Source organism: Dendropsophus ebraccatus, chromosome 6, assembly GCF_027789765.1.
Source record: "Dendropsophus ebraccatus isolate aDenEbr1 chromosome 6, aDenEbr1.pat, whole genome shotgun sequence".
In the NCBI taxonomy this organism is placed as follows: Eukaryota; Metazoa; Chordata; class Amphibia; order Anura; family Hylidae; genus Dendropsophus; species Dendropsophus ebraccatus.
This window is the reverse complement of record NC_091459.1, coordinates 798,898-821,219: the sequence shown is the minus strand read 5'-3', so window position 1 is coordinate 821,219 and position 22,322 is coordinate 798,898. Positions and strand designations below refer to the sequence as shown.

At 49.3% G+C, this 22,322-nt stretch overlaps 1 protein-coding gene across 2 annotated transcripts in view; it reads left to right on the top strand.

The window, feature by feature from the left end:
• Positions 1–22,322, top strand: part of AGPAT4 (1-acylglycerol-3-phosphate O-acyltransferase 4) — a 97,402-nt gene that overhangs the window by 13,017 nt on the left and 62,063 nt on the right. For both annotated transcript variants that reach the window (XM_069973363.1, XM_069973362.1), the window contains exons 2-4: positions 16,293–16,462; positions 20,046–20,207; positions 21,907–22,060. In XM_069973363.1, coding sequence (XP_069829464.1) covers positions 16,293–16,462; positions 20,046–20,207; positions 21,907–22,060 — 486 coding nt within the window. The remainder of the gene's footprint in view (positions 1–16,292; positions 16,463–20,045; positions 20,208–21,906; positions 22,061–22,322) is intronic.

Sequence of the window (22,322 nt, the reverse complement as noted above, 5' to 3'; positions counted from 1 at the left end):
TGGGTGCACTGTCACAGACATGGCGGTGGAACCTGGCATATGCATTCCCACAAATAGCTCTACTACCAAGGGTCCTCGGATCAGGCAGGACCGAGCAAAGCTCATTCTGATGGCCCCATTCTGGCCTCACAGGGCCTGGTTCTCGTCCCTCAGGGACATGTCAATCTCTGACCAATGGATGTTACCAGAGCTGCCAGACCTATTATCTCAGGGATCGATTCTGCATCCACAAGCAGAGCACCTACATTTGATGGCTTGGTTCTTGAAAGGATGATTCTCAGGAACAAGGGTCTCTTCTCAAACTTTTTCTACTGGAGCCTCACCCAACTGACCAAGGCAATGCCTGGGCCTCACCAGACTGACCAAGAGGGCGCCTGGGCCTCACCAGACTGACCAAGAGGGCGCCTGGGCCTCACCAGACTGACCAAGAGGATGCCTGGGCCTCACCAGACTGACCAAGGCAATGCCTGGGCCTCACCAGACTGACCAAGAGGGCGCCTGGGCCTCACCAGACTGACCAAGAGGGCGTCTGGGCCTCACCAGACTGACCAAGAGGGCGTCTGGGCCTCACCAGACTGACCAAGAGGGCGTCTGGGCCTCACCAGACTGACCAAGAGGGCGTCTGGGCCTCACCAGACTGACCAAGAGGGCGTCTGGGCCTCACCAGACTGACCAAAAGTCCATTTAAAAGCTGAAAATAATGCTAGGGCTGCCTTTTACCCATTTCCCATACAAAATACTAATAACTAAAGTACAATATATTAATAATGTTTCTAAAGTGAAGATTTTTGCAAACAGCAAAAGGACTGTGCAGATCATTGTTAATTTTGTGAATACTGGCTCATCAGCTGGGCCTCACCAACAACTAGGGGGGCCTCACCAACAGCTAGGGGGGGCCTCACCAACAACTAGGGGGCGCCTCACCAACAACTAGGGGGGCCTCACCAACAACTAGGGGGGCCTCACCAACAGCTAGGGGGGGCCTCACCAACAACTAGGGGGCGCCTCACCAACAACTAGGGGGCGCCTCACCAACAACTAGGGGGGCCTCACCAACAACTAGGGGGGGCCTCACCAACAACTAGGGGGGGCCTCACCAACAACTAGGGGGGGCCTCACCAACAACTAGGGGGGGCCTCACCAACAACTAGGGGGCGCCTCACCAACAACTAGGGGGCGCCTCACCAACAACTAGGGGGCCTCACCAACAACTAGGGGGGCCTCACCAACAACTGGGGGGGCCTCATTAACAGCTAGGGGGCGCCTCACCAACAACTAGGGGGCGCCTCACCAACAACTAGGGGGCGCCTCACCAACAACTAGGGGGCGCCTCACCAACAACTAGGGGGCGCCTCACCAACAACTAGGGGGCGCCTCACCAACAACTAGGGGGGCCTCACCAACAACTAGGGGGCGCCTCACCAACAACTAGGGGGGCCTCACCAACAACTAGGGGGCGCCTCACCAACAACTAGGGGGCGCCTCACCAACAACTAGGGGGCGCCTCACCAACAACTAGGGGGGGCCTCACAGTTTGAGAAGCACTGGTATATAACGATGGAGGAGCCAGCTTATAGTATATACTGATGGAGGAGCCAGCTTATAGTATATACTGCTGGAGGAGGCAGCCTATAGCATATACTGATGGAGGAGGCCCCTCCTAGTTGTTAGTGAGGCGCCCCCTAGCTGTCGGTGAGGCCCCCTAGCTGTCGGTGAGGCCCCCTAGCTGTCGGTGAGGCCCCCCCCTAGCTGTCGGTGAGGCGCCCCCTAGCTGTCGGTGAGGCCCCCTAGCTGTCGGTGAGGCCCCCTAGCTGTCGGTGAGGCCCCCTAGCTGTCGGTGAGGCCCCCCCCTAGCTGTCGGTGAGGCCCCCCCCTAGCTGTCGGTGAGGCGCCCCCTAGCTGTCGGTGAGGGCGCCCCCTAGCTGTCGGTGAGGCGCCCCCTAGCTGTCGGTGAGGCCCCCCTAGCTGTTGGTGAGGCCCCCTAGCTGTCGGTGAGGCCCCCCCCCCTAGCTGTCGGTGAGGCCCCCCCTAGCTGTTGGTGAGGCCCCCTAGCTGTCGGTGTGGCCCCCCCCTAGCTGTCGGTGTGGCCCCCCCCTAGCTGTCGGTGTGGCCCCCCCCTAGCTGTCGGTGAGGCCCCCCCTAGCTGTCGGTGAGGCCCCCTAGCTGTCGGTGAGGCCCCCCCCCTAGCTGTCGGTGAGGCCCCCCCCTAGCTGTCGGTGAGGCCCCCCCCTAGCTGTCGGTGAGGCCCCCCCCCTAGCTGTCGGTGAGGCCCCCCCCTAGCTGTCGGTGAGGCCCCCCCTAGCTGTCGGTGAGGACCAGCTGATGAGCCAGTTTTCACAATAGTAACCATAATCTGCACTGTCCTTTAACTGTTTGCAAAAACCTCCATTTTAGCCACATTATTAACTTATTTTGTACTTTCTTTATTAGCATATAGAGCCGGGTGATAGGAGCCCTAGTATTCAGTCTGTATATACTATAGGCTGCCTCCTCCAGCAGTATATACTATAGGCTGCCTCCTCCAGCAGTATATACTATAAGCTGCCTCCTCCAGCAGTATATACTATAAGCTGCCTCCTCCAGCAGTATATACTATAGGCTGCCTCCTCCAGCAGTATATACTATAGGCTGCCTCCTCCAGCAGTATATACTATAGGCTGCCTCCTCCAGCAGTATATACTATAGGCTGCCTCCTCCAGCAGTATATACTATAGGCTGCCTCCTCCAGCAGTATATACTATAGTCTGCCTCCTCCAGCAGTATATACTATAGGCTGCCTCCTCCAGCAGTATATACTATAGGCTGCCTCCTCCAGCAGTATATACTATAGGCTGCCTCCTCCAGCAGTATATACTATAGGCTGCCTCCTCCAGCAGTATATACTATAGGCTGCCTCCTCCATCAGTATATACTATAGGCTGCCTCCTCCAGCAGTATATACTATAGGCTGCCTCCTCCAGCAGTATATACTATAGGCTGCCTCCTCCAGCAGTATATACTATAGTCTGCCTCCTCCAGCAGTATATACTATAGGCTGCCTCCTCCAGCAGTATATACTATAGGCTGCCTCCTCCAGCAGTATATACTATAAGCTGCCTCCTCCATCAGTATATACTATAGGCTGCCTCCTCCATCAGTATATACTATAAGCTGCCTCCTCCAGCAGTATATACTATAGGCTGCCTCCTCCATCAGTATATACTATAGGCTGCCTCCTCCAGCAGTATATACTATAGGCTGCCTCCTCCAGCAGTATATACTATAGGCTGCCTCCTCCAGCAGTATATACTATAGGCTGCCTCCTCCAGCAGTATATACTATAGGCTGCCTCCTCCAGCAGTATATACTATAGGCTGCCTCCTCCAGCAGTATATACTATAGGCTGCCTCCTCCAGCAGTATATACTATAGGCTGCCTCCTCCAGCAGTATATACTATAGGCTGCCTCCTCCAGCAGTATATACTATAGGCTGCCTCCTCCAGCAGTATATACTATAGGCTGCCTCCTCCAGCAGTATATACTATAGGCTGCCTCCTCCAGCAGTATATACTATATCCTGGTCACTCTGTCTGTCTTCTGCGTTGAATTACTCTTAAGATAAATCCTGATCGGTAAATGTTCCCGGAGTGCGGGGCTGTGGTTGGCGGCCGTTGCAGGGTGGAAGCAGCTGGTGAGAAACCAGATAATCACCGTCCCGTATAATTACTAAGGGGAGAATGTCGGGGATCCCAGGGGGCTGGAGCCTGTATTAACTCATTCATTGCTGATCTGTGAAGCGTACAGGAGTATGTTAGGTAGCATAATGCACCCTATATACTGGTGTGGTGTACGCTCAATCGGTCACTTGCCAGATGGGGCTGTGTGATGCCGCTACTGTAGTAGAGTATCGCTCAGCCAGATATTAGGTTGTTGTGGCGCCAGTGCTGGTTGGGCACACAGGTATGGGGGCACACCTGTGTTTAGTTTAGTGAGGCTGACTATACCCTTTCCCCTGTGGTCAGTGACCTGCCGGACTGTGAGGGAGTCCCTTGAGTACTTATCACAGTGGTCTGGAGTGGAGTTGTGACCCACCCGGACTATTGGTACCGCCACCCACAGAGAGGGGAGATGTCCCAAGGACGGTGTAATGACTGTGTAGGTGCCTGAGCAATAACCACTGAGTCCAGTTACCATAAATAAATCCTCTTTACTGAAGGAACACTTAGTAGACCAGCTGACGATAGACTTCTGACTTGACTAGACAAGAACTTTAGAGGGAGAATAGTAGTGCTGTGTACTGAGAAGTACAGTAAGTTTAGAGGAGAGAGGTTTGTCTCAAGAGTCCCAATAAAATTTAGAAGCGTGCTCTGTCGGAACTTTAGAAGTAAAATACTTGAGAGTAGAAGAATACTTGTGCCCATGTTTCGTCTTCTGCTGTGATACCACCTATTGCCCTTTTAGAGCAGGTGACCCGTCGTAACAAGGCGACACAAGCCCCAGTCCTTGTTAGCTGAGTTGAGCAAGGTGTCCAAAATTACCTGGTTACCTAGGCTTGTAGCAACTTTGCTCTATCCAGATCAGTTCCTCTAGCTTTAGGTTACTGTCCTGCACCTTTTAGAGATGTTTAACATTGTGGGTTGGGGTGATCCCTGACTTGTCCTCTCTTGAGTGGTTTAGCACTGCATAGTTAAGATAGTGGTAGCTTTCAAGGAAAGAGTCTGTGTCTCCCATGTGTATGCGTCCTTTACCACACTCCAGACTAGACTACACTGGACTTGGTGGGGGACCTGGCAGAGCCACAGCAGGGACCGTCTTGTCTTCCTCTCTCTACCGAGACTTGGATAAGACTCCCTAAGTGTCGGTGTGCACTTCCTCTCACCAAGTGACAGCTTCCTACAGGGTATGTAATAACTCCTGTCAGTGGTGGAGAAGAAAGTGTACAAATATATACTGTACTAGCGACATCTAGTGGCAAAACTTAGGCATAATTTCATTACCACTTTTACTTTGAGTGCAGGCTTTTGCGAGGGGTTATAGACTAGCAACACCTGTGGTGGGATACCACACTGGGATTCCCAGAAATAACCACAATGGAGGACACAGTTGTCTTTAAAATTGTAAAGAGAGAGAGAGTACATTAATGGCGGCGTGGAGGGACTCTGAACTCCGTGAGCCCACACTGTGCCGTGTACAGGAGCGAGTGGGGCCGGGTAGGCATAATGTATAGGGGCCGGGTAGGAGTAATGTATAATTAGTACAGTACTGCCGGGATGTTGAAAGTTCAGAATCTTGAGGAACTCCTTGTGCTTGTGTGTAGACGTACTCTCGATATCTTACCGCTTCTGTGTGGTAGTACTAGTCCTAGGCCTTTGTCTTTAGGTCGAGCCAACTAGTGAAGGTTTCCCCATGTAGTCGAGCGTAGGGTCACTAAAGTACTTCAGCTTTATTGTGGATCGGTCCCTCTTCCTCTCCTTGCCCCACTGCTAAGGTCTAGCAGCGCAACTGTTGTCTCTCACTAGTGAAAAACTCTCCTGTCAGGAAACCCCTAACTTCTATAGGGTCGTGTAACACGAACAGTGGGTGAGAGAGTGGAGAATGTATAGAGTGTATGCAGTTAGGTTAATATGCAGAGAGCCGGGGTGCTTGTGGAAGAGAGTGAGGGGGATGAGGAGAGGATGATGGTGGTAGTAGTCTCTCCTGAGTGTGGCGCTGAGCTCCTCAATGAGGGGACGCACTGAGGGCTGCAGAGTGAGGGTGTGCTGTACCTGCAGGATAGCTGGAACTTGTCACGGTCACAGGTGTGCACGAGGGCTTCTGCAGGTACAGGAGGACTCTCTGGCGCTTCCCTGAGTTCTCTCTCTCTTCTGTGGCTACTGCAGAGGTTCCTGTAGGGGGGCTGCACCTGTGTGTAAGGTGGTCGGTGGTGTGGACCTGTAGTTCCCCCGGGGCCAACCCCAAATACTGCTGTCCGGTACAATGGCCCTTGATGGTGGTGATGTGCAGATGACCGGGACAACAGGGAGACAAGGAGGGAGGCAGTGTAACAACTACTCCTTTACTGGTAGACTTGCAGGTGTTTTCACAGTCCTGTGGCATACAGCTGCTAATATTGGCGTTACTGCGCTTGTGGAGAGTCTGGTGGTGTGTGGAGAGATGGTCGTGGTGTGTGGAGAGATGGTGGTCGGGGAGAGATGGTGGTGTGTGTGGAGAGTCTGGTGGTGTGTGGAGAGGAGATCTGCCTCAGATCCTGCTCTGTCAGTACGTGTGGGACGCTGGTGAGCACTGTGATCCTGTGGACCTCTCCCCCAATGGTGCGTCTGTCTTTCCCTCCCAGTCTGCTAGGGAGCTTCCTGCTTTAGTTACTGGGCCGGGCCTTAGGCAACAACTTTCAGGTCCCAGAGGTATCCAGGGGTCCTAGTAAATCTTACCCCCCCCCCCCCCCCGAATTTAGGAAGATGGATGCAGAGGCCTACGTTAACTCTGCTTCCTTTTACAGCCAAGTCCATCCACTTAGGGTGTCGGTCTTTGGGATTCCCACTGACTGTAAGTGTGCTAGCCCTTCCCTGAGGGGGTACCTGACAAACTGTCTCTCAAAGTCTCTCTTTTCCTCTCACCTCCAGCTGTTTTCTTTGGCTGCTCTGTTCTTGTTCCCTCAGCAGCTTCTCTCTGTGGTGATGGTCTCTCATGAGGTGATGTTGTTCCCTCAGCAGCTTCTCTCTGTGGTGATGGTCTCTCATGAGGTGATGTTGTTCCCTCAGCAGCTTCTCTCTGTGGTGATGGTCTCTCATGAGGTGATGTTGTTCCCTCAGCAGCTTCTCTCTGTGGTGATGGTCTCTCATGAGGTGATGTTGTTCCCTCAGCAGCTTCTCTCTGTGGTGATGGTCTCTCATGAGGTGATGTTGTTCCCTCAGCAGCTTCTCTCTGTGGTGATGGTCTCTCATGAGGTGATGTTGTTCCCTCAGCAGCTTCTCTCTGTGGTGATGGTCTCTCATGAGGTGATGTTGTTCCCTCAGCAGCTTCTCTCTGTGGTGATGGTCTCTCATGAGGTGATGTTGTTCCCTCAGCAGCTTCTCTCTGTGGTGATGGTCTCTCATGAGGTGATGTTCCCTCAGCAGCTAGTCACTTGTCTCAGCTGAACACTGCAACTGCCAACCTTTTATGGGGGGCCTATTTGCATACTCCGCCCACCTCCTAGCACTTTCTAGGCTTACAACACTGACTGAAGCAGTTCCCACTAAGGTCAGTAGGTGTCGCCATTGTGTGGTGTGCAGTGTAAAGCATGTAACCCCTTCTCTGCCAGTTACACTACTACAGACAAATACACAGAACAGTTTAATATAAGACATTAACTCCTAGAGTATATAACAAAACACTTGACAGGTGCCATCCTCAGCCCAGACGCAGGGATTACGCTCTGGTATACTACAAATACACAAGAACATGTTAAAGGAGAAGTCCGGCCAAAATTATTTTTTGATATGTTATTAATTATGGAAAGTTAGACAAATTTCTAATAAACACTTATTATGGGAAATGCACATAAAGTGCTATTTCCCTCAATTTAGTGGATCAGGAAGACTTCAGTTTTTCTAACCGAACCAGAGCAGGGCTGGGTGTAATTCCTATGGAGTGTCCAGCAGGGGCGCAGTGTATGGAGAAATTACATAGTAAGAATAACTATCACAAGTGCCAGCAGACCCATCCACGGCACATAGGATGGGGCTGCTGGCACTTGTGGTGCAGCTGCCCCTGTGCCAGCAGCCCCCATGGGAACACCCTCACCACCTAAAGACCCCCCAAACTACCCCTATCAGAAGTGCCATCAGCCCCGTCCACAGCGCTTAGGACGGGGCTGGTGGCACTTGTATTGCGGCTGCCCCCCCTCTCCCCGGCACAGTGGACCTCAGACCAGCCACCCACTCCCCCCCTAAAAACCCCAAACTTCCCTCTTCAGGAGTGCCAGCAGCCCCGTCCACGGCTTATAGGACGGGGCTGCTGACACTTGTAGTGCGGCTCCGGCACCCCCCACCCCCACCCAAGTACCCCATAGCTTACCCCCAAACATCCTCTTCCTCGGGGTGCCCCCGATCCGCACAGAGGAGATACACATCCTCCTGTGCTGCGGCGTGTCTCCACTTTGTCTCTTCCGGTTTTGGGGTAAGCTATGAGGTAATTGGGTGGGGGTGGGGGGTGCCGTTGGTCTGAGGTCTGCTGTCGCGCGGGGGGTTGGGCGCGGGAGCCGCACTGCAAGTGTCAGCAGCCCCGTCCTATGCGCCGTGGATGGGGCTGCTAGCACTCCTAAAGAGGGAAGTTTGGGGTTTTTAGGGGGGGGGGTTTGGTCTGAGGTCTACTGTGCCGGGCAGCCGCAATAAAAGTGCCACCAGCCCCGTCCTAAGCGCCGTGGTACTTCTGATAGGGGTAGTTTGGGGTCTTTAGGTGGTGGGGGTGTTCACATGGGGGCTGTTGGCACGAGGGCAGCTGCACCACAAGTGCCAGCAGCCCCATCCTATGTGCTATGGATGGGGCTGCTGGCACTTGTGATAGTTATTCTTACTATGTAATTTCTCCATACACTGTGCCCCTGCTGGACACTCCATAGGAATTACACCCAGCCCTGCTCTGATTCGTGACGTCACTGGTTTTTAGAAAAATTGAAGTGTGCCTGATCTACTAAATTGAGGGAAATAGCACTTTATGTGCATTTCCCATAATAAGTGTATATTAGAAATCTGTCTAACTTTCATTAAGTGATAAATTTAAAAATACATTTTGCCCGGAGTTGTCCTTTAACCTTTTCCATATACTGCAGCTGTGCACAGGGGGAGTGAGACACCTAGTGGCTGGAGTGGAAATCACAGTTCACAATACTTGGTGTGACACCTGAGCGTTACTTTACCTGGGTGGTGTAAGAACTTAGGGAAACCGTGGTGGGACACTACACGAGCAGCGTGCCTCCACAAATTACTATTGGGTACAGTAATGGGGTCAGGAAACTACTATTGGGTACAGTAACTGGGGTTAAGAATAACTATTAGGTAATATTTCAGGTCTGTAACTTCACCTGTAAGAGACAGAATCTATAGAAAATTCCAGATAATCACATTGTAGGATTTATAAATAATTATTCACCATTTTAGTCCAGGAAATAAGGATGTGATACAATAGAAATGTTCCTATTTGGTGCAGAAACCTTTGCTTGCAGTTACAGAGGTCGGACATTTTCTGGGGGTCCTGACCAGGTTTGCAGACCCTGCAGCAGGGATCGTGTCCCCCTCCCCCATACACATCATCTCTGCATCTTTCAGGTTTTGGAGCTGTCGCTGTGTCAGGTGTAAGAATCACAGCCGCTCCAGGACCCTGAAATGCTTCTTACTGAGCCGCTCCTTGGTTGTCCCGGCTGTGTGTTTCCTCCTTGGTTGTCCCCGCTGGGGGTCCCCTCCTTAGTTGTCCCGGCTGTGTGTTTCCTCCTTGGTTGTCCCGGCTGTGTGTTTCCTCCTTGGTTGTCCCGGCTGTGTGTTTCCTCCTTGGTTGTCCCCGCTGTGTGTTTCCTCCTTGGTTGTCCCGGCTGTGTGTTTCCTCCTTGGTTGTCCCGGCTGTGTGTTTCCTCCTTGGTTGTCCCCGCTGGGGGTTTCCTCCTTGGTTGTCCCCGCTGGGGGTTTCCTCCTTGGTTGTCCCGGCTGGGGGTCTCCTCCTTGGTTGCCCCGGCTGTGGGTCTCCTCCTTAGTTGTCCCGGCTGTGTGTTTCCTCCTTGGTTGTCCCCGCTGTGTGTTTCCTCCTTGGTTGTCCCGGCTGTGTGTTTCCTCCTTGGTTGTCCCCGCTGGGGGTTTCCTCCTTGGTTGTCCCCGCTGGGGGTTTCCTCCTTGGTTGTCCCCGCTGGGGGTTTCCTCCTTGGTTGTCCCGGCTGGGGGTCTCCTCCTTAGTTGTCCCGGCTGTGTGTTTCCTCCTTGGTTGTCCCCGCTGGGGGTTTCCTCCTTGGTTGTCCCCGCTGGGGGTTTCCTCCTTGGTTGTCCCCGCTGGGGGTTTCCTCCTTGGTTGTCCCGGCTGGGGGTCTCCTCCTTAGTTGTCCCGGCTGTGTGTTTCCTCCTTGGTTGTCCCGGCTGTGTGTTTCCTCTTTGGTTGTCCCCGCTGGGGGTTTCCTCCTTGGTTGTCCCGGCTGGGGGTTTCCTCCTTGGTTGTCCCGGCTGGGGGTCTCCTCCTTGGTTGTCCCCGCTGGGGGTCTCCTCCTTAGTTGTCCCGGCTGGGGGTTTCCTCCTTGGTTGTCCCCGCTGGGGGTTTCCTCCTTGGTTGTCCCCGCTGGGGGTTTCCTCCTTGGTTGTCCCCCGCTGGGGGTTTCCTCCTTGGTTGTCCCCGCTGGGGGTCTCCTCCTTGGTTGTCCCCGCTGGGGGTCTCCTCCTTTGGTTGGTTGTCCTGGCTGTGGGTTTCCTGTCACTGTCATCATGGAAGACCCAGCCGCCACCCACCCTCACTGCTCTTACTGAGGGAAGGAGGTTGTTGTATCCGGTGATACGTTGCCCCGTCCTTCCTCCCTCCTTTATGGGGCGGTCATCCTGTCCCCTTTCCAGAAAAAGTATGATATCTTTATCCCCATGCTTCATAGTTGGGACTGTGTTCTCAGGGTGGTACTCATCCTCCTTCCTCCAAACACTGAGTGGAGTTGATACCAGAAAGTTGTATTTTGGTTCTCATCTCAGCACATGACCTTCTCCCGTCTCCTCTGGATCGTCCAAATGGTCATTGACGCCACACAGGCCTGGACATGTGCTGGTGTTATCAATAGGACCTTGTGTGTCCTGCAGAATTAAAATCCATGACACTGTAGTGTGTTACTAATGGTAATCTGAGATTGTGGTCCCGTCTATCTTCAGGTCAGTGACCAGGTCACCCCTTGTAGTTCAGGGCTGATTCCTGACCTTTTTCACATTCCTCCTTACACCACAAGGTGAGATCCTGCATGGAGCCCCAGACTGAGGTAGATTGACACTCATCTTATGGTTCTAACATTTTCTAGTAACTTAGCCATCAGTCGCCTTCTCACCAAGCTGCTGCAAGCTATTGTCCTGCAGCCCATCCCAGCCTGTGCAGGTCTACAATGTTGTCCCTAGTGTCCTTAGACAGCTCTTTGGTCTTGGCCATGGTGGAGAGGCTGGAGTGTGATGAGTTTGAGGACAGGTGATTATTATACAGGAGATGACACAGGGGCAGGTAATCCAGGAAATGAGGGCAGAGGGGGAGGAGCTTCTTATAGAGACACTGACAGCTCTGTGAGCAGCTGAATTCCTTCTGTTCGGTCGGCGACCAAATCCTTATTTCATGCTATAAAATGGTGAGTTTTTATAAATCACTTTTTCGGAATTGTTTTAATAGATTCTGTCTCACAGGTGGAGGAGCAGCTCTTGGGAGTCTATTCCAGCACCTGATCTTATAGTAATGACTGCACGGTGCCGCCCCATAGTCATTCCTGGAGAACACTGTGGGCACCCATAAAATGACAGCAGTCTGACAGCCGCCGTACGGTTATTGAGGTCTGTCCATGTCTCTATACGGAATTCCCGAGTTCTTTCAATGATTTTCTGCTATTTGCTGACGTCTTCGGGGCAGTCCAGCCGATGGCTCCTTAGTCATCCTTGTGAATAGAAGAAACCTAGAGGAACGCTCATGACTTTTCGACATGTGATGTGCGGCTATATGGCGGCTGCCCTAAATATAACAAACATTTCTTTATTACGTTCAGAAGATAATGGAACCGAATAAAATCCATGAAAAGACTAATACAAAATGCAGCTAAAACTGGAGGGGTTCATCATCTGGGGGCACCATATTCCCCACTGCTGATCATCTTTCCGTATGAAGATTTCCACCTCTGTCTCTGACATCACTTAATGTCCGCAGATGTCTCCCATCCCATCAGAGCCCATGTGACTAGTTCATCAGCTCGGCCTTCCCTGTGCTCATTCCTTGGCCTATGCGGCCTCTGCACCCGTGCCCTGACTTTCCTGCTTTGCCTCCTGCCCTGACCTTTTGGCTGGAAGGCACCTGACTGGATATGGAGGGGGGTATACACTGACTGGATATGGAGGGGGGTATACACTGACTGCACCTGCATTCTCCTCCATTTCCTCCTAAAACCTGATTGTTAGCAGCTGTCAGGAAAGGGTTAACAGCTCCTGTGAGGCTGTAGCTCCTCCCATTTCCCCTGCAGACACAGCCCCTGGGTGTTTCCTACGAGCTCTGTGGCCAATAGGCTGCTTTCCCTCCTTCCTCTAGCCCCTCCCTATCCCTTTAGTCTCCTGAGCTTCCTCTTCCTGTTCTCAGTCTCCACAGGACTGACCTGCAGCCGCTTTGCCCATCCACCCTCCCTTTATGGTCTTGGTTTGTCATGGTGTTTTGTTCTTTTTGTTCTTATTATACTAAAGTCACAGCTGGTGGAAATTACCTGCTAAGCAGGCATGTTGGGTTGGTAAGGCGGACTTGCACGGCAGGAGTCTGTCGTCCGGCATATCCCTTACACCCCTCGGTATAAGAGTTCGGCGCTATGTGCCTGGTTATTGGTTTGGTTAAAGAAATAAACGCTGTGGCCGATCACCACCCAGAAAAAGTTATATTGGTGTCTGTTTATGCCTGGCAGCTATGGGTATTAATTATGGTTGCTGTTTGCTTGCGGTCTATGTGCCGTCTTTGTGACCTATCCCTTCTGATTCTTATTTGGTGCCTCGGCTGTCCTCTGGTTGTGACCTCGTCTTTCTGACCCAGCTTTGTGTGTCTGTTTTGTCTGCGTTCAGTGTGCCAGGGTCTGCCATCCAGTTGTCGGCAGCCGCCTAGGGCTGATACAGTGGACTCTGCATTGTCCCTGCCCACTTGCCATTGTCTTTCCTATATCTTCCCTGACCTAGTGATACCATACAGTAGTTCATAACAGAATAGCCAGCCCCACTACTGACCCCCTTCAGTGTTACAGCTATGGTCCAGGACCTCGTAAACCATATTGAGGGGGCCATAGGCTTAGTGGCAGAGAACCCCTCAGGTGTTGCTACACCTCCTGTTATAGTTAACTCCTTTAAACCCACCATGCTCCGTCCTGAAAGGTTGTCAGGTGACCGGAACAAGTTTGAGATGCTCAGAATCCTGTCGTCTTTATTTCAGGGTCAAGCGTTTTGCTACTCAGTAGGGGATGGTGGGTATAGGGGTGTCCTTCTTGCAGAGCATTCCCCAGGCCTGGGTCCTACAATTTCCTTCTTCAGTGGAGAAATGAGGAAGCCTGGATCACTTTTTTCAGGCCTTGTGAGTCATTTACTCCCAACTTGATCACGTCAGTCTGGCCGAGATCTTCTGATTATCTGGCAGGGCAAGTGGGTAATAGAGGACTACAGAATGATGGGTTGGTGTGAGTCGGCACTGAAAATACTATTTGAAGGCCCTAGCTTAAATAGGACTAAGGTCGGGCATCCTGAACCTGCTTCTCTGGAGCAGGCTGTGACATTAGGATTGACTGGAGACTTGGGGAGAGATGCAAAGAGCGGGTGTGTCCTGACTTGTCTAAACCATAGAAGAGCCCATGCAGCTTGGGGCCATTGACAGCCTGACGTGCCCATCGACTTCAAAACAAATTGTATTTGTACTGTTGTAAACCAGATCACCAGGTTTGTGAGTAATGATCGGGAGCGTCACTTGGGCAACAAGGCAACTTCCAAGGAATGACAAACTTATGTTGCCCATTACCTTGTCTGTGGGCAGTAAATATGTGTCAGCTCTTGCTCATGTTGATTCCGGGGCTTTTGCTAATTTTGTCAATTCCTCCTTTTTATCTAATCTTGGTATTCAACCTGTAAGATACAAGTGTCCATTGTCATTACCTGGAGCGGATTTTACCCCACTGGCCAGGGGTAAAATCTGATATTTTACACCTCAAATTTGTTTTCAGGATCATTGATTCTGAGACTGAATTTGCCGATAATGGATTAATTGTCCTCTGATGATCTGGGACTTCCTTGGTTGGATATTCACAACCCAGTGTTTGACTAATCTGCTCGAGCATTGGTCAGATGGGGACCTCAGTGTGCTCATCATTATGTCGCATGAATTCTAGGAGTTGCTCTGCTGACTACTTGTCCAACTTCACTGATGTTATTGTAAAAAGCTTTGCAGGTGAATTATCCCCACATTGCAGTATCAGGTTGGTTCTGGGGTCTAGATACCTCAGAGGGAAAATTTTTTAACTTGCCTGTTCTAGAGGGGAGGCGATGCATGAATATATCCAGGAAAGCCTCCAGAATGGACATACTTGCCCATCTAGTTCTCCTTTGGGGGCAGGGTTCTCTTTTGTTGGCAAAAAGATGGGGTCTCAGGCCTTGTATCCATTACAGGGAATTAAAAAAACTTTTAAAAACCAGTACCCTCTTCCTTTGATCCCGACCTTTTTAACCAGATTGTAGGCGCTCAATGGTTTTTCACTTATGACCTTCGGGGTGCTAACAATCTTATTCAAATCTAGAAAGGGAATGAATGTAAGACTACCTTCAATACTCTGGAGGGCCACTTTGAGTATCTAGTTATGCCCTTCTTATTGAGTAACGCGCTGTGTGTCTTTCATCATTTTATAAACGATGTATTCCGTGAACTGTTTGGCCATTTTGTGGGGGTATATCTTGACGAAATGAAAATTTTTCCTCCCAACTGGGCAACCAATATCCAGAATGTTGGGAAAGTATTGTCTCTGTCTCAAGCAATTGTATGCCAAGCTGTCCACGTGCCTGTTTGGGGTCCAAAAGGTCACCTTCCTTGGGTATGTCATAACTCCCGATTCCTTGTGCATGGATCCCTTCAAGGTGGTCGCCATTGAATACTGGGAATGTCCTACCAACTTGATGGTTCTCCAGCGGTTTCTAGGTTTGCAAATTACTACAGCAAGTTCATTAAAAAAATGTCAGGTATTGCCACACCACTTGAGGATCAATGGAAAGGGGTTAATCTAGTCAATTGGACCCCAGGAGTTAAACAGGCATTTGGACAGCTAAGTGTTTTCTAACGCTTCAGTTTTGGTTTAGCCCAATCTGGAACAGCTTTTTTATTTTTGAGGTGGAAGTGGGGGCAGTGCGCTCTCGGGGCCCCAGTGCTTTCACAAATTTAAGGCCAATGGCTTCTTGAGGAAGTTCTCAATCTCTGAGCGAAATTATGATGTGGGCAACAGGGAACTCTAAGCCTTTAAAGAGTGGAGACTTCTAGGTGTCAAACACAAGGTAACTGTTATTACCGATCACAAAAATCTGTATTTGGACCGTGCCAAACGCTTGTCTCTGAGACAGACTCGGTGGACATTTGTTTTTTGCTCATTTCAATTTCATTGTTACATTGTTCAAGGTTCCTTGAAGACTGCCCAAGGGTCTTCTGCCCTTATCTAAGAAACTTTGGACCCAAATGTCCATGGATTTCATTGACTTGCCAGTTTCCAAAGGGAAAACAACCACATTCATGCTCCTCCTCCTGGTCTGGCAATTTCATCTACCTAATTCCACCAAGCCTGGTCCAGCAAGTAAGGGTCTGTTGGCCCCTCGTCAAAGGTGAGGTACTATAAGGACCTCGCCTTTAATAAAAAAAAGTGCTGAAAGTCACATACGCCAGTTATGTATGGATAGAAAGTACAGATCATGGCGCCAAAAGATGTCACCACGCAAAGCCTCATGGACCAAAAATTACAGCGTTTAGAAGAGCGTTTAAAAAAACAAACAACTTTTTATGTTTAAAAAGTCCTTTTCTGATGACTTATTCCCTTTAAATACAATTTGATTGGAGTTTGTGTGTGTGTGTGTGTGTGTGTATATATATATATAATGTGTATGTAAATTTGTGTGTGTATATGTATATTTGCACGTGTGTGTATATAATGTGTGTGTATATATAATGTATGTAAATTTGTGTGTATATGTACGTCTGTATATATATGTATATTTGTGTGTGTATATATTTGCACATGTGTGTGTATATAGTGTGTGTATGTGTGTGTGTATATATATATATATAATGTATGTAAATTTGTGTGTGTATATGTACGTGTGTGTATGTATATATATATATATATATATATATATATATATATATATATATATATATATATATATATATATAATGTATATGTATGTGTGTGTGTTTGAACATGAGGACGGCACTCCAGTAGTATATAGTGAAGATTTATTCACCCAATCACAAACAGCGACGTTTCGACTCTAACATAGTCTTTTTCAAGCAAGTACATAGTGGTATCATGGTGATATTTATACAAGGGGGCACCCTGGCAACATGATGATTTTAATCTCTTGCAGAGCTGGTGATGTTGCTGGAGTGGTGGTCGGACACGGACTGCACGCTATACACAGATCCTACGGACTATAGCAAGTACGGCAGAGAGAACGCTATAGTCATTCTCAACCATAATTTTGAAATCGATTTTCTCTGTGGCTGGAACTTTAGTGAGCGATTTGGTGTCCTTGGTGTAAGTATTCCATCCATCCTGCCGCCATTTTGTGTGTATATAAATGTATGTGTATACACTTTATATCTGACCGCACCTCTTTATGTAGGAACATAGAAAGGGAAAACTAGAGAGAGGAAATAAATGACATGTATTGTAATTCTGCTCATACATGGATACAAATGTTACCGGCGGCTGCCATACAAGTTTCACCATACAAGTCTACCCATACATACAGATAATAGCCATGGTGCGGCATGGAAGGGGTGATAAATATGAGGGATGGCAGGGATTGTAGGGATGGGGGATGGTGGGGATCATAGAAATTAGGGGGGGTGGGGATTGTAGCGTTGGGGGATGGTGGGGATCATAAAGATGAGGGGTGGTGGGGATCATAGAGATAAGGAATGGTGGGGATTGTAGCGTTGGGGGATGGTGGGGATTGTAGGGATGGGGGGGATCATAGAAATGAGGGGTGGTGGGGATTGTAGCGTTGGGGGATGGTGGGGATTGTAGCGTTGGGGGATGGTGGGGATTGTAGGGATGGGGGGGATGGGGGGGATCATAGAAATGAGGGGTGGTGGGGATTGTAGCATTGGGGGATGGTGGGGATCATAGAGATAAGGGTGGTGGGGATTGTAGCGTTGGGGGATGGTGGGGATCATAGAGATAAGGGTGGTGGGGATTGTAGCGGTGGGGATCATAGAGATAAGGGTGGTGGGGGTTGTAGCATTGGGGGATGGTGGGGATCATAGAGATGAGGGGTGGTGGGGATCATAGAGATGAGGAATGGTGGGGATTGTAGCATTGGGGGATGGTGGGGATCATAGAGATGAGGGGTGGTGGGGATCGTAGCGTTGGGGATGGTGGGGATCATAGAGATAAGGGTGGTGGGGGTTGTAGCGTTGGGGGATGGTGGGGATTGTAGCGTTGGGGGATGGTGGGGATCATAGATATGAGGGATGGTGGGGATCATAGAGATGAGGGGTGGTGGGGATCATAGAGATGACAGATGGTGGGGATCATAGAGATGAGGAATGGTGGGGATCATAGAGATGAGGGATGGTGGGGATCATAGAGATGAGGGATGGTGGGGATCATAGAGATGAGGGATGGTGGGGATCATAGAGATAAGGGTGGTGGGGGTTGTAGCGTTGGGGGATGGTGGGGATTGTAGCGTTTGGGGATGGTGGGGATCATAGAGATGAGGGGTGGTGGGGATTGTAGCGTTGGGGGATGGTGGGGATCATAGATATGAGGGATGGTGGGGATCATAGAAATGAGGGGTGGTTGGGATCATAGAGATGACAGATGGTGGGGATCATAGAGATGAGGAATGGTGGGGATCATAGAGATGAGGGATGGTGGGGATCATAGAGATGAGGGATGGTGGGGATCATAGAGATGAGGGGTGGTGGGGATTGTAGCGTTGGGGGATGGTGGGATCATGGCTTACACACTACTGTTGGAATATGGTCACATTTTTAATCACTGTTTCATGATCTTGAGGAGTTCGGAGGGTTATGGGGGCAGCTTGTATGTTCTCTATTTGAAGTATCTGCTGTTTTGCTGTTCTTTGTATCTCCTTCTCCTAAGTGGATGCTTAGGTGCATTGTCTTTTGAGCTTCTGGTGTTGCTGTTGGCCGGTGTAAGTATATAAGGTACAATGCATGGAATATAGTTCTGCTCATGTGCATGTATGTTCCCCCGAACACCAAGAGTTCTAGAGAGCTCAGCCAGTGCATGTGTCTTCTCCCCAATAGTATCATCTATCTATAGAATTGTATGGATGGAGCTGTAATACCAGCTGTAAAGACCCCTCTCGTCACTATGAATGTAGATAACAATATGTCGTCCAATATGCATCTGTTAGGTAAAGCCTCTCCAGCAGGACCATGATGGTTCCATACAAGGGACCAAGATGTCCTATGTGATATTCCGACAGTCCCCTCGTTATTTCTTCAGCTTCCTCCCACCACCCCTATTATACCATAGTAATAGGAGGGTTACACTGGGTGATTCTCGTGAAAATTATCGTTTATATTTGATCAATAATTGTTTTGTGTAAATACAGCAGTGATCAAACGACCAACGAGAAATCGTTCATCGTTCGTTTACTGCTGACCCCAAGATCATTGTTAATTGTTCGCTGTAATTCCACATTGTTCGCTTTAATTCCACATTGTTCGTTTGTTGCTGGAGTAAACGATCCTAGTAACTAACGACAAACTGGAGCAGCTCTTAACGTGTGGATAGCCCAAGTGTAACCTGGTGTAAAGGTGCTAAACGACTGACCAGAGTCCAATGAGATAACCAGGAGAACTTCAGTGCAACTCAAGTCAAGTACTGTTAGGTAACTGCAGGTGCAGGCAGGAAGTAGTTAGAAGGTTGTGACAGCAGGGTAGGGTAGAAGAGTAACTTAAGGACCCTGTCCAGTGTAGCAATGTACTTTGCCGGGATGGTGTAGTAGAGAATAGAAGTAACAGAAGAAGATACTCGTACTTATAGATTAGCTAATCTGACTGCCTTTTGCCCTATAGTGTCAGGATACCTGTCCTGCTAGGGTAGTACGAGGTCCCAGCCCCCTGCACTGGGTTGAGCAGACTTTCCAAGATTTCCCAGAAGAGCCATGCGTTACAGTAGGATACATCGGCATGTACGTTCTTTGTCCTACTGGGGCCAATACCTAACTCCAGGTGACTGCCCTGAGTGTTGCAGAAAGTATCTCTGGCATGGATAAGATTTCCTCAGAGGATGTCCTTCCCTGAGGTTTCCCCCTCCTAAGGTTTCTAGCACTTTATGCTAGTAGTAGTAAGAAGCAGGAACTGTGCTTTGTCTTTCTCCACTGGCTCAACTAGAAGACCAAGACCAAAAGAGCCTCCCATCTGAAACTAGTTCCTTAGCTAGCCTGTGATTGGTGGGGCTGTTATATTTATAGAGAAGCATCCAGGCCTCCCCTGTACTTATATAATATTACAGGCTATGGGCACTAGATTACATGTGATAGGACGCTGATCTAGGGATTATCCTACCATAGTGAAGTTGGGAAGGAACTTGGCATCTACTGCATAAGAGGTTTTGCCTTCCTCTGGATCAACACAGTAGGGTTAGAACTTGATGGACCTGTGGTCTTCTCACCTTATTGACTGTTACTATGTTACTCTGCTACATTATCACACAACTCGTATACATCAGGATAGAAGTGGCTTTGCAGCTTTGTATTTAGCAGAATGCAATGTTCCGGATATTGTTACCCAGCCGCCTGTCGTGCAGGGAACTGAATGGGCCCCCATGTTCTTCAGCGCTGCTCATGGGGGGGGATTCCAGGCTTATGGCTGCAGTAATGGTTGGCTGGTGGCCGGCACTATACAGTGACTGGAGAGTTACCCAGTGGTCAGTGACTTGTGGCCTGTGGCCGTCCATCGTGTAAGCTCTGAGAACCCCTCTCGCTTATAACTTATCCCAGCAGTGATGCCATCGCACACAGTCATGGTGCTTACAATGGACGGGCACATTGGCCGATGGTCACACATGATAGTAGGTGACTCCTAGAATGGGGGGTGATGTCACTTTTTTGTAATTTTTCCTTGTTTCTTATTACCAGAGCTCCAAAGTGCTGGCCAAGAAGGAGCTGTTATACGTCCCGGTCATCGGCTGGATGTGGTACTTCTTGGAGATCGTGTTTTGTAAACGAAAATGGGAAGAAGATCGAAGAACTGTTGTACAAGGTTTACTAAATCTCCGGGACTACCCAGAACATTTTTGGGTAGGTTGACTTGTGTTTTTACCAGTATCTGACACACAAGTTCTATATCCTCCTATGGTTTCCTCCTGATAGAACTGCAGACTTTTACCGTCCTTTGACTTCTCTTCTGATTTGTTGCACGGATGTGTCCAAAGCTGAAGGGTTTTGCCCATGAAGTTCTCCCCTATCCCCAGGATAACTGTGTACGCAGGGATCCGCCCGTAAGAACTCCTTCTAGAACAGGAACCAAGTCTCCTCTGAGAACGCAGCTCCATCCATTCTCTGTAATACCGCCACACCATGACCATCATACTGTTACCGAATAAAATCCTATATACTGTACAGTGACTATATATTAGTGTATATATACACAAGCTCTGCAGACCATACAAATGATGACCGTGCACTTATATCCAGTGACTCTGATCATGATCTCTGTTCTTTTTCTATCCGGCCCGGGTCACAAATCTTCTCTGCAGAATCTGACAGAATATTTTAGGTTCCTTGTTTTAGCACTCATAGAATTAGGCCCCTCTGTACCCCCATATAGTAGTAAGATCTAATGTGGTGGTACAAATAAGATGTCTCCTCTGTGCCTCCATATAGTATTAGGCCCCCCTGTACCCCCATATAGTAGTAAGGTCTTATTTCTACCACCACATTAGATATGTCTCCTCTTTGCCTCCATATAGTATTAAGCCCCCCTGTACCCCCATATAGTAGTAAGGTCTTATTTGTACCACCACATTAGATAAGTCTCCTCTGTGCCTCCATATAGTATTAGGCCCCCCTGTACCCCCATATAGTAGTAAGGTCTTATTTGTACCACCACATTAGATACGTCTCCTCTGTGCCTCCATATAGTATTAGCCCCCCCTGTACCCCCATATAGTAGTAAGGTCTTATTTGTACCACCACATTAGATAAGTCTCCTCTTTGCTTCCATATAGTATTAGGCCCCCCTGTACCCCCATATAGTAGTAAGGTCTTATTTGTACCACCACATTAGATACGTCTCCTCTGTGCCTCCATATAGTATTAGGCCCCCCTGTACCCCCATATAGTAGTAAGGTCTTATTTGTACCACCACATTAGATACGTCTCCTCTGTGCCTCCATATAGTATTAGGCCCCCCTGTACCCCCATATAGTAGTAAGGTCTTATTTGTACCACCACATTAGATACGTCTCCTCTGTGCCTCCATATAGTATTAGCCCCCCCTGTACGTCTCCTCTGTGCCTCCATATAGTATTAGCCCCCCCTGTACGTCTCCTCTGTGCCTCCATATAGTATTAGCCCCCCCTGTACGTCTCCTCTGTGCCTCCATATAGTATTAGCCCCCCCTGTACGTCTCCTCTGTGCCTCCATATAGTATTAGGCCCCCCTGTACGTCTCCTCTGTGCCTCCATATAGTATTAGGCCCCCCTGTACCCCCATATAGTAGTAAGGTCTTATTTGTACCACCACATTAGATACGTCTCCTCTGTGCCTCCATATAGTATTAGGCCCCCCTGTACCCCCATATAGTAGTAAGGTCTTATTTGTACCACCACATTAGATACGTCTCCTCTGTGCCTCCAGCAGTAGTTAGTTTGGATCTAATGTCAACACTTATGTCCATCTGCAATTCTCTGGGGTTCTTGCATTTTCTGCCTCTGGTTTCACTTTACCTAATAAAAATCTTGTTCTTGACTAAAGATTCTTCTCCTTTTCTTCTCAGTTTCTATTACACTGTGAGGGAACACGTTTCACTGAGAAAAAGCACGAAATCAGTATGCAAGTTGCTGAAGCCAAAGGCCTCCCGAAGCTGAAGTATCACCTGCTGCCCAGGACAAAGGGATTTGCAGTCACTGTGCAAAGTCTGAGAAATGTAGGTAAGGAAAGAAGGTGCGGAAAATAATGCTCCACTTCCCTAAAAACCTATAGTATCATACAGAGAGGGAGACGTGTAACATGGACACTGAGGGCCGGGATTTCCATCATCAACTGTCCTTCATTTACAGTGCAGAACCTTGGCCGTGAACCAGTGGCGATCAGTGAGATTGTATGCGGAGGGCACAGTGCATCCTCCTCCTCCTCCTCCTCCTCCAGCAGCTCAGTCTTAGCAAGATTTAGTTTAAGGAATAGGGAGGACAT